Source organism: Triticum urartu, chromosome 1A (genome assembly GCF_056163025.1).
Source record: "Triticum urartu cultivar PI428250 chromosome 1A, HENAU_Tu73, whole genome shotgun sequence".
Classification (NCBI taxonomy): domain Eukaryota; kingdom Viridiplantae; phylum Streptophyta; class Magnoliopsida; order Poales; family Poaceae; genus Triticum; species Triticum urartu.
Window position 1 is genome coordinate 542,141,810 of NC_141873.1, and position 12,036 is coordinate 542,153,845.

The 12,036-nt window shown below is 43.7% G+C and overlaps 1 protein-coding gene across 2 annotated transcripts; it reads right to left on the reverse strand.

Annotated features, from left to right (window-relative positions):
* Positions 1 to 340: 340 nt before the first annotated feature.
* Positions 341 to 6,739, reverse strand: LOC125527269 (alcohol dehydrogenase 3-like). 2 transcript variants are annotated; one of them, XM_087530015.1, is made up of 9 exons: positions 6,700 to 6,739; positions 6,470 to 6,606; positions 6,323 to 6,369; positions 3,183 to 3,505; positions 3,004 to 3,086; positions 2,821 to 2,896; positions 2,665 to 2,726; positions 2,484 to 2,579; positions 341 to 619 (listed from the first exon to the last, which is right to left on the reverse strand). In XM_087530015.1, the coding sequence occupies exons 1-9, from the start codon at positions 6,731 to 6,733 to the stop codon at positions 341 to 343; spliced, it is 1,137 nt and encodes a 378-aa protein (XP_087386141.1). In that variant the 5' UTR covers positions 6,734 to 6,739. The 2 variants fall into 2 exon arrangements, with proteins under 2 accessions (XP_087386141.1, XP_087386138.1); XM_087530012.1 differs by having other exon boundaries at positions 2,674 to 2,726; positions 6,700 to 6,733.
* Between the last annotated feature and the right edge of the window lie 5,297 nt (positions 6,740 to 12,036).

The following is a 12,036-nucleotide window of genomic DNA, read 5'->3' on the forward strand; positions in this document are numbered from 1 at the left end:
GATTGCAAAAAAATCATGAAAGAATTTGGTAATATTTATTTACACAATCATATAATACGGAATTATGGCTGTATTAGAATATTTATACACCGTAGCAACCCACGGGCAAATACCTAGTATTTAGAAACGGATGGAGTACATGCTAACTTTAAGCTGTAGACGGCACACTCAGACAAAACACAAAACAAAGACCCATTCGTCTCTCTGAGACCATAGAGATGAACACATATCGGGACAAGTACATTATTATCCAAGGGGGGATTTCAAACTTCTATTTTGTCGTTTGCTTCTCAAGCACCAAATCAGCGAGACACATTGATGAATGATGAGAGGCGGCGATCTACTGGTCCATCCTCATGATGCAGCGCAGGCCCTCCCCCTTGAGCATGAGGTCGAACGCCGTGTTGATTTCCGAGAAGGGCACACTATGTGTGATGAACTTCTCCAGGTCCAGCTCCTTCCTCATGTACATCTCCACGACTTTGGGGAGGTCGGTGCGTGGCTTGTAGTTGCCGAACAAGGTGCCTTTCAAGGTCTTCTCGTTGAGGAAGTTCACTGGGTGGGTCTTGAACACCGCCTCCTTGTGCGGCACGCCCACCAGCACAGCCATGCCCCACCCCTGCATCCACCAGATTGCAACATTCAGTCTAAACTCTTCTAAAGCAGAACCTGTGATTTGGAGTACATAATTTATTGAGGTAAATACATCATTGGTGCTTGAACTTGCCAGGAATGTGCACTTTAATGCCTGAACTTGCAAAATATATTAAACTGGTTCCCTAACTTGGCATAGACGTGCATATACGGTTCAAATTCGTTTCTATATGTCCGCGACGCTGACGATCGCGCCATCATGGCATGGGACTCACTGTCAGGGACAGGGTGTGTGGCCTGGGTTTTTTCAGAGAACCCTCTAGAATACTTTTTCCTTGCAAAGATAAATTATAAAAAATATATTAATAATTAAAAATGCGTACGGGGTTCAAGACAGCAACCTGACACGCGCAGGTGAGTGTGGCTAGCCAGTAGGCCGGCTCAAATTTAGCGTCATAAAAGGATTCATACAGTATACATATATAAAGCTGAACAACATAAATTAAAAAATTTATTCCAGCAATATACCCCTGTTTATTTGAACCTACAACCAGGGGCTATAGAGCCGACGCACATACCACTCCAACTGACGACATCGAATGGTAAAAATGATAAATTTAGGTTTATAACATAACAAGCCCCTCTCACTAAATTAGACCATGGCGTGGCTCAGTTTTCTTATTTCAAAATTTTGTAAAAAATACGTCAAGTATAATCATTTGTTACAAACAATAGACATATATTTAAAACAAATTACATTAAAAATTTCATATAATTTCATAAAATACCAATGCAATAATTTAACAAAAATACACATAATAAAATTATGAATTAAGATTATATCTTATAATTTGAAAAAATGTTTGCCTTTTAATAAAATATTATATTGGTTTTACAAATGTTCATACATGTAAATAAATTCTCATATAATTTTAAAGTTTCCACATTCTGAATAAAATATTCACGTAGTATATAAATGTGTTAAATGCTTTAAGTAAAAACTGTGTGTTTTCTAAAAAAAAATACAAGCCTAGTGCGCCCTTAGATTGCGGATCCTCATATGAATAATACTTGAATCATATAAACATGTTTATCATTCATAAATATTTTCAATTGAATGAGCATGTCTTAAAATAACATGTGATTTTTTAATGACATGAAGATTTTTGCATTCTTTTGAAATTATGTTTGTTAGACAGTCATATATATTACTTGTACTTTTGATACATGAGAACTCATTGGTTGGAATGGCATCTGTACCGGGTCTATAAGCTTTGGTCGGATGTTCGAGTCATATAGTTGGTACTATTTTTGCTGGTTCATTAAATTTCTTTTATTTATACTTCGCAAAAAATCCCTTTATTTATGTTGTTCCGCCTAGTTTATAAAGGTTATGAATCATCATGAAGCAGCAAATGTGAAGTGGTCTATTGGCTAGCCCAGCATGCACTTGACTAGTAGGTCGCCCTTTCTAACCACCACGGCACTAGTTTTTATTATTTTATAATTATAGTATGAAAAATAATTGTAGCGCAAGGTTATGAATCATCATGAAGCAAAAAATTTGTCAGTTTTTCTGTAAGGGCCTTATTGTACGAAAAATAATTTTGGAGGGGTTTTTGCAAAAGAAAAAAAACAGGCCACACACCCTTGTCTCCATTGTCCAGTCATTGACAACGGGTGCCATGCCATGTTGGCACGCCTCATCAGCGTCGCGGACGTATACAAACGTCATTTGAACCGTATATGCACGTCCATGCCAAGTTATGGAATCAGTTCAATGTATTTTACAAGTTCAGACACTAAACTGCATATCCATGGCAAGTTCAAGCATCATTGGTGTATTTACCTCTAATTTATTTATAGTAGGTATAGTGCGAGCTACGTACATCATGGACACATTCGAAGGCGGCGATCATGGCGTCGATGTCGCCAGTGCACTCAACCGCGCGATCGACTCTGCCATTGGTCATCTCGACAAGCACCTGGAGAGCATCATTGCACAGTGAGTCTTATCATATCTGAAGATTGAACCAAGGGAAAAATATTTACCGAGGGACATGAACAGACCTCTTGCACGGGCTTAGTGTGGTCCTTTGGGTTCACAAAGTCTGTGCATCCAAATTCCTTAGCTAAAAAATAATGTAGTACATCATGTTGTTAGGTTCAGTGTTCTATCAATCCAAAAACATTAGCCAAGACATCCTTGTTTTCAGACTATTGTACCGTGTTCATATTTTGCAGGGTTCAAATCCACACCAATGATCCTTGATGCACCAGCCATCCTGGCCCCTTCCATGGCCTGCTCATGTGAAAAGCATACAGTCATTATTAATGGCTATAGCGCATAATTCTCTCCAGCCTGTAAAAATATGTCGTGGAAGATTAACATCCTGGAACGTTACTCACAGCAAGTCCTACAGCTCCAAGACCGAAAATCGCCACCGTGGAACCCTTTTTTGGTTTTGCGACATTGAGCGTGGCGCCAAGTCCTGAAGAGAAAATGAACTCAGCAACTAATCGAGGCATCCTAAACCATTGTGCTTGATTTGGAAAAATGGCATGACGAGCTATTATATCAGTCTTACCAGTAGAGATGCCACAGCTGAGAACACAAACTTTGTCGAGGGGCGCCTCGGGGTTGATCTTCGCGAGGCAACCGACATGGATGACGATGTACTCGCTGAAGGTGGAGGTCCCGGCAAAGTGGAAAATCGGCTTCCCGTTGATGGTGAAGCGAGACTGCCCATCGCCGATCATCACGCCACGATCCACGGGCCTGAGGAGATCACAAAGGTTGCTCTCCTCTGACTTGCAGTGGGCACAGTCCTTACACTCGCCGGTGAACACCGGGAGGACATGGTCACCCGGCACAAGCTCAATCACGCCTTCTCCGACGCTCTCGACGATGCTGCGACAAAGAAGCTACTTGGTGAAAAGAGATGCCAGAAAAGATAAACTATGAAGATCAGTGTTCAGGATGACTATAATTACTTAATTAGAAGCCAGAGAGAATAAACTACGTATGATTTATGATTTAAGATTCTTCCTCCAACCTACGAAACTGAAACAGAACAAGACAGAGACAGAGAGGATGCATATATACCCTCCAGCTGGTTAAAAATAGATGTCTTCTTAGCAAGTGGCTATACATAATATCTACTGAGCCCATCGGTATTGGATACAAATCTTACGGAATAAATACTTACACTCTAAGACTTTGGCCCAAGTCACCGCTAGGCCAACGGACTCACCATTCTAGGAGGGATTAATGAGGACGAAAGCAACTTTTTTCTAACGAGTGAATTTCCTAGCTGGTAATGGTAATACTACTTGATTTTGGGAGGATACATGGCTAGGCACTAGTAGAAAACCGGCCTTTAGTCCCGGTTCCGGAACCGGGACTAAAGCCCAAACCCTTTAGTCCCGGTTTGCTTATGAACCGGGACTAAAGGAGCTCCACGTGGCCGATTTATGAAGCTCCACCTTACGGTTGGTAACACCAACCGGGATTAAAGGATTTTTTTTTCAAAATTTGTTTTTCTGAATTTTTTTGATTTTCAAATTTCTGAATTATTTGAAAATTTAATCTCTAATCACCCTCATCACCATTCAAGTATGTTCCACTCATTCCAAATCGTCTAACTTCCCAGTTGGTCATCCATCCTCACATTACCCCAGTCTAAGTACGCTTAACTTTCGAGTTTTATTCTCCCTAGTTTCCAAGTCTGCACTTGCTGTTTTCCTGACAATAGTAAGCTGTCAATCCTATTAGTCCTTAGGAGTTGAACTTGAGCATGAAGCACCGTTTGAGTTTGAAACTATTATTCTAAAAAACAATAATTCATTAGTAACACTAATATTTCTTGAATAAGTAGTTCGACCATAGTTTGACCACGGTTTGACCATAGCTTGATAAAAAATTCAAAAAAACTTAAATTTAAGGATAACTTTTTTTCCTTTCAGAATTTGAGAATTCTAAAAATTTGCAAAACTGGCTATGGCGGTCGAAATCGGAAAAGGATTTTCGTGCTGAACATTTTGACATTGTATGCAAAAGTTATAGCCGTTTTACTTTTTCATAACACTTTTTTGCAAAACATGTCGAAGTTTATGCTTTTTAATTTTCCTAACTAGTAGATGTAGTAACATAACTACATCTCGAATGATTTTTTTGAAGTTTTTATCATTTCTTTTTTTTTTCAAAACTGAAATGACGATATGCGTGGGGGGGCGGTAGAGTTTGATGGTGTCCAACAGAAGCATACTACAACATGGTGTCCATCCAAACCTACCGTCGACTATATCTGCTAGCACCGTCCCAACCAGAGTCACAACTAAGGTTAACCAAGCCAGAGTCACGTTCTATTAAAGTGGCAAAAATAATTACTTTTTAATATATAAAAACAACTATATAAGCAAAGTAGTACTGTTTTAATTAAAAATCCTAATTTAAATTATTCTAAAAATAACCAAATAAATCTTACTGTGACAACAATCTGACATGTGACTAGGAGCAAAAAGAATTAAATTAAAACTATTTTTAAACTCAAATTATTCATAATCTAGGGTTTGAAGCAAATTTGAAAAAATACATATTTAAATCATTCAAATTTGAAAACTAATGGCACAAACAGAAACTAGGCAAAATTTTGAATCTAATGCAAAAATAATCACTCAAAAACATCAAATATCGTAAAATATATAAGCAATTTAAAACATAAACTCGATATTGTGCAACGTAAGAGGGATTATGTTGCCGCAGTATTAAATTCGATACATCTTAATATCCAATTTAGGAGATCCCTAGTATGGGAACGTTGGAATGCTTGGTTGCACCTGATTCGTAGGTTGATGCAGGTTCACCTATCTGATCAGGCGAATACAATTCGCTGGAAGTTAACTATGAATGGAATCTTCTCAGTGAAATCCATGTATTCTGACCTAATTGATATGACTCCGGGACATTGTCGTGGTCATTGCATATTTGGAGGATTAAAGTTCCGCTTCGTATTAAAATATTTATGTGGTTTGTCCATAAAGAGATTATTCTAACCAAAGATAACTTGGCAAAAAGGAATTGGGTTGGTAACTCTAGGTGTTGTTTTTGTGATAAAAAAAATGATTAAACACCTCTTTCTCGAATGTCCTCACAATTATTATGGTGATCAACTCATATAGCCTTTAATGTTCAACCTCCGAGAAGCATAAACACGTTATTTGGGACGTGGCTTAATGGAGTGGACGTACACTTAGCTAAACATATTCGGATAGGATTATGTGCATTATTTTGGGCTATATGAAACACTAGAAATTATATGATTTTTAATGGGACACAATTCACTAATTATTTGCAGATTATCTACGGAGCTACAGCTTAGATCCGTATATGGTCTTTACTAACTCATGTGGATTTCAGGGAGCCTTTGGTTATTGGGTGCAACCATTGTGAGACGGTAGGCTATCTTCAGCCGATTTGGGTGGCGAGCTAATAATAGGCTAGATGTGTAGGCATCGTAGCTTATTTTTATATCACCGGATGTGACACTTTTCAGTCTTATATCGCCAGGTGTGGCGCTTTCCAGATTTATTTACTTTCGACTACTGCTCAGTTTATGAGCATCTTTGGACCTTATGACCTTGTTACATTTTTGTTTAATAATATGGTTGTATGCATCGATTGATGCAGAGGCCGGGGTATTTCTTCTTTTCAAGAAAAAAAATATACCCTCCAGCTTCATGGCCCAAGATCCTAGGGAAAACTGGAGTTTGGCCCTGCACAAATCCAAGCAGAACATCACAAAATTTAATTAGCCACTGCCCACTGATACATCACAATATACCCAATAGGAAAACACAAACCCAAGTGGGATACCTTGGCTTCCCAGAAGTAGACGTCAGTGTGGCAGAGGGCGGTGTAGAGGATCTTGACGCGCACCTCCATGGCCTGCGGCGGCGCCACCTCCACCTCCTCGATCGACAGCGGCTTCCCGGCCTCCCATGCCACCGCCGCTGCAAGCAATCAACCATGCAACTGAGATCTCCATCCTCGAAACATCAACCAAAATCCGATGAAACTAACTGCATGCTATCGCAGAAACAAACCTTTGCACTTGATCACCTTCCCGGCGGTAGCCATCCTTGACGCTAGAAGAAGAGAAAGATGGATCTTTGTCGCTGTTTCTGCTTTGCAGTTCGTTGCTAGATTTTGGTGAGGAACGAAGGTGAGGCTGAGACCTGTATATATACTGCTGGTGCTGGAGTCATCGGCGAGTAATTAAGGCCAGCTTGCAGTGCAAGCGGGGATAGAAGATGGATTGTTTTTTCTTGGAGAAGGCGGCCGAAATGAAGGCTCTGCGCGCGTGTCCGCTGGTTTCAAAATTGGGCCAATGTGGTATCTGGAAAACGTTGTGAAGTGATCAAGGGGCTACAGGTCGACGGTAAGCGAGAGGGAGTAAAAAACCAGCGCTGTGGCCGGAGAGGGCTGACTTTGCATTGGTGATCAAAGCCAGGGCGACCGAGAAAATCAACTGCCAAAACAGCAGCGTCCTCGTTTTGCAACGGTCCACGGCCTGGCGCATCGTCAACGGGACCAGGCGTCCCTCGTTTTGCTGAACATTTGTTAAATTGCCTTTTTTTTTAAATTTGCAACTTTTTCAAAATAACTTTTTTTTTCAAATTCGTGAACCTTCTTTTCGAAATTCTTGAACTTGATTCAAATTTGTGAACACTTTTCAGATTAGTGTAACTTTTTAAATTCATTCACAAACTTTTTTCAAATTTGCAAAAAAAATCAAGTTCACTAACATTTTTAAATCCGTAGACATTTTCGTACTCATTAACCTTTCTCAAATTATGAACCTTTTCAATTTCATAAACTATTTTCAAATTCATGAACTTTTTCTAGATTCATGATTTTTTTCAAAAGTCGATTGGTCAAATTGGTTAACAGTTGACCACCAATAGTTAATGGAGCGAACAAAAACCGGTTGCGTGAGCAAGCGAGCGAACGAAATTGGTTGCATGCGAACAAAAACTCTGTTTGTCTCTCCTCTCCTCTCGCGACTGTGACGGGGCGACGTGGTCGCGGCGACCTCTTCCTCCTCCAGCCCCCCCTTCCTCCCCGCAGCCGTCGCTGGCGCCCGCGGCCCCCTGACCTTTTCCTCCCGGTGGCTTTATGGCGTGGGGCGGAGCTGCACCGAGGGCGCACCTAGGCGGCGGCGGTCTGGCTGGCGGCGAGGCTCCCCGATGCGGCGTGGGCGGGTGGCTGGGCGGCTGGGTGGCGCAGCGACGCGACCTGGCGACGGTGCTCGACCCAGATCTGGGCCGTTCGGGCCCCATCTGGGCCTGGGCGGGCCGGCATCGGGGCAGGTCTGCAGCGTGACTCCCGGGAGGCAGGGGAGCAGCGACGAACGGCGGGGTGCTGGCGGCGCCGATGCCAGCCTGCTACAGCGTGCCTGGCGGGGTTTAGCAGGCCCGTTTCGGGCCTGGTCGGGCCAGGGGTGGCCTGGTATGCCACACTACCGTGTTCGGACGGCTACCGCGACGGTGCCGAAGGCGCGGGCCTCTCGCACGACGGCGGTGCAGGTGGTTCCCTCCCGTCAACCTTGGTGTTGCTGCTCCCATCGCTTGGCTCTTCTCTCCTGTCTTCCTGGCCTCGTGTTGGTGCTCGCAGTGAGACGGCGTGGGTGGCGGCGCAACCATGATGGCGCATGGTGTTGGGCGGTGGTTTGGCTGGTCGGCTCCGGTTGGGCGGTGGGGTTTGATGTGCGGGAGAAATCCTTGCCGGTCCGTCCGGCTCCGATGCGGTGACACCGGCGGGTGCCACTATCCCTTCTTGGAGGGTGTCGGTAGTTACCATCCCCCACCTCTCTCCGCGTACTGGGGGAAACCCTAGGATTCGTCCGGCCAACAGCGTCGTCGGCGTCGCATTCCTTTTTGAAGGTGCTGCTTAGTACGCAGTAGATCGGAGCTTCGGGCTGTGGTGGTTCTTCCTGAGGGCGTAGCGGTCGCGGGTCTTCCGCGCTTTGTCGAGCTGCCGCTGTTGGCATTTGTTTTTTCTTCTTTTCCTTTTAGGCTTGATGTGCTACTCGCCACAGCATTGTGATGTGTATAATGATGGTTTGTTTTGGAATACAAAGCGGGGAAACTTTTTTTTGGGTAAATTGGTTGCATGCGCGAGCGAGTGATTCGTGGGCTTGTTGGGCCAGTCCACGCAAGCGGCTGCAGCACCAGGTTTAGTAATGGCGCGTGAAGCGCCGATTAGGCACTGCCGGACGACGCTCAATTATAAAGGCCGATCGTAACTTCAACAAACACTGTAAGGTGGGAGTAATAAAAAAAATTCTTTGACCTCTGCCATAAAATTGACTATCTCAACTCAAGCTGGCAACGGGGACGAAACCCATCGGGTTTTGCTTGCCCAAACCCATCCCCACGAAAAAATCGCAAACCTGTCCCCGTCCCCATCAATGTGCGCGGGGTTAAATTTTTGCCCGTACCCTAAACCCATCGGGTTTTCAAAACCACGGGGAACCCGTCCCCACGAGCAGTCAATGAAAACAACAACATTTAAAAAAAAATAGGAGCATATTACAGCAGCAGGCGACGGCTGGGTGACCTAGGTTTAGGTTTAGGTGTCGTGTTGTGCGGGAGAGAGAGAGTACTAAAGAGCGAGCAACACTGCAGCGACCGAGTGAGGGGTTGGTTTGTACTCCAGGGCCTCGATACTGTGGGGCTCGGCTCCTCGGGCATTGTGGCTTTGGGCCACTTAAGTCAATATGGATCGGTGCGTACTGAATAATGTATTTTGACAGGTTTTATCGGATTTTGGGTTCGGGTAATACTCAAACGGGCTTAAACCCGCGAAACATGTCGGGTTTAATAATATACCCACAAGCAGGCCCGCGGGGATAGAAAGTCGCTCATCCCGTCCCCTAATAGGGTAAAAACCCGCAGGGACGCGGGTTTCGGGGCCATTGCCATCTTGAATCTCAACCCAGTGCACAAGTACAAAATTCAGCGAAATGATATGTATCGCCTTGCGCTCGCCTACAGGCGGTCCGACATCAGCTGCGGCCCAATAAGAATAACAATCGTTTTTTCATTACACAAGATCTTTTCTTAGGCAAACTGCAACCGTTCATGTCTAGAACCAGGAACCGATTTGCCTTGGTTTCGGGAACCAGTCGGAACCTTCCGTTCGTTTTTTGTAAGGTTCTAGAGGGTTTTCTTGAGTTGGTTTTCTGGTTTTTTTTCTTCTATATTTTTTATTTTTTGGTTTTCAAAATACACAAACATTTTTTCAATTCACAAATATTTTTTCAAATACGTAATTTTTGTGAATGCATGAATATTTTTGAATTCAAGACATTTTTTAATTCATGAACAGATTTCCAAAATCCTAAGTATTTTTAAAATCTTGTTCACTGAACAAATTTTCAAATTCATGAATGTTTATGGAAACACGTGAATGATTTTCAAATTCATGCACAATTTTCGAATTCACCAACATATTTTCAAATTCATGAATAACTTTCATATTCATTCATGAATATTTTCACCGAACATTTCTCTTGCTCACTGAACAATTTTCGAATTCGCAAACATTTTTCGATTCCCGTTCACTAAATAATTTTCAATTTTTTTACAAATTCACACTTAAAAAATTGGAATAGTTTTTAAAATTCACAACATTTTTTAAATCTGTGAAGCTTTTGGAAACTTGTTGAAAAATTGCCAAATTTTTGAAGACTTTTTGTGAATTTATGAACTGTTTTTTTATTTGCGGGACTATTTTTTATTTATCCTTGTGCGTGAAGAAAATGCCTGATGTGAAAAATGCAAAAGCCATACAAAATTTTCAAAACACGCGCTACAGAAGTTCATCGCGAGCGCGACTGGCCCTATTATGATGGGTCGGCCTATATCTGCCGTTGTATCCGACGCAAGCGATCGTGTTGTGCGCGATACGGGACGGGTGTGATCGCTATTAGGGCATCTCCAACACCAACCTGCAAATCTCCTGCAACCGTCCGGATGGCGCTATTCGGACCGAGGAAGCCATCCAACGGAGTCCTATATCGGTCCGTTGGGAGGTCCGAACACGATTTCTCCCGCAAACTGGGGACAAATGTGGGCGAGGTTTGCGGGAGTCCGGACATGCGAAACATCGCTCTCAGCCCCCTGGCCCACCCAAAAGGAAGGTTGAACCCGCGCTTTTGTGGCATCCCACACTGTTTCTGCGCCAAAATCCCCCAATCTCTTCTTTCACTCCCTGCCGCTCTTTTCTCCCGCCCTCTCCTCCCCCCACCGCCGATGCATGGAACCATCAAAGAACCTGTCGGAGATGGAGCCGGCGGAGGTGCCTTAGGATTCGAGTATCATGCTCGCTCGGAAGATCAGCTCGGAGATGCCGCAAAATCGCCGCGTCAAAGCGAATGCCACAAAGGAGAAGCTAAAGAAGCGGTTGGCCGCCGGTGGGCCTGGTGGTGGCGATGGGCATGGAGGGCGTGGTGGACGAGGCGGTCGGCGAGGCTATGGTGGACGCCACCAGACGGGCGTGCCTATGGTACAGACGACGCCGTGGCTGGAGCCTTACAAGGCTCTGTACTACTACGCCGCCAAGAAGCTCGCAACCCACACCTGTACGGTTCCTTACATTGTCGATGTTAATGCGGCGCCAGTCCTCTCTGAGTATTCTTCGTCGTCGCTCGTCTGGGCGAGAACGAAGGGTGGAGAGCAGATGGCTGCCCGCACGCTATTTGCTGCAATGCCGAGAGCGGGGGAGCCAGCGTACAATGCGGACAGGAAGATGCTGGATATCATCCATGATGGAGGCGAGGGAGGAGGAGGAGGCTATGAGGACATGCAGATGGAAGACTCAGATCCCACCCAGACTGACAACTACCAGCTAGGGATGGCAGTTTTGCCCATGGGTATGGGTACCCGCAGGTACCCTACCCGAAAACAGTGGGCATGGGTGATAGTTTCCACCACTTCATACCCGTGGGTAATGGGTATCCATACCCGCAAAATGCATGGGTAGGATATGGGTATGAAATTATACCCATGGATAACCCATTGGATACCCAGAAAAAATAATAAATAAATTAAACCCAATAATACCTGGGTAAACCTACAGTAATTAGCATTGCAAGTTTCCAAACTTGATTTTTTTCAAAGTTAGTTTGCAATGGAGATTAAGATATTTGTCTGTCAATCATCATTTTGAAATTTTGATGTAAGTGCAAACCAAATTGGGATGGTCGAGTACCTAACTTTAGTTTTAGGCCCTTTTGTTGTCTTATCTTTATCATGCCAATGTTATATATTGTACCCAACGGATACCCATTGGGTATAATATACCCGATGGGTATGGGCATGGGTACCAATTTATGCCCATGGATATTGAAATGGGTGGGTATAGAAAAAAGATATGGG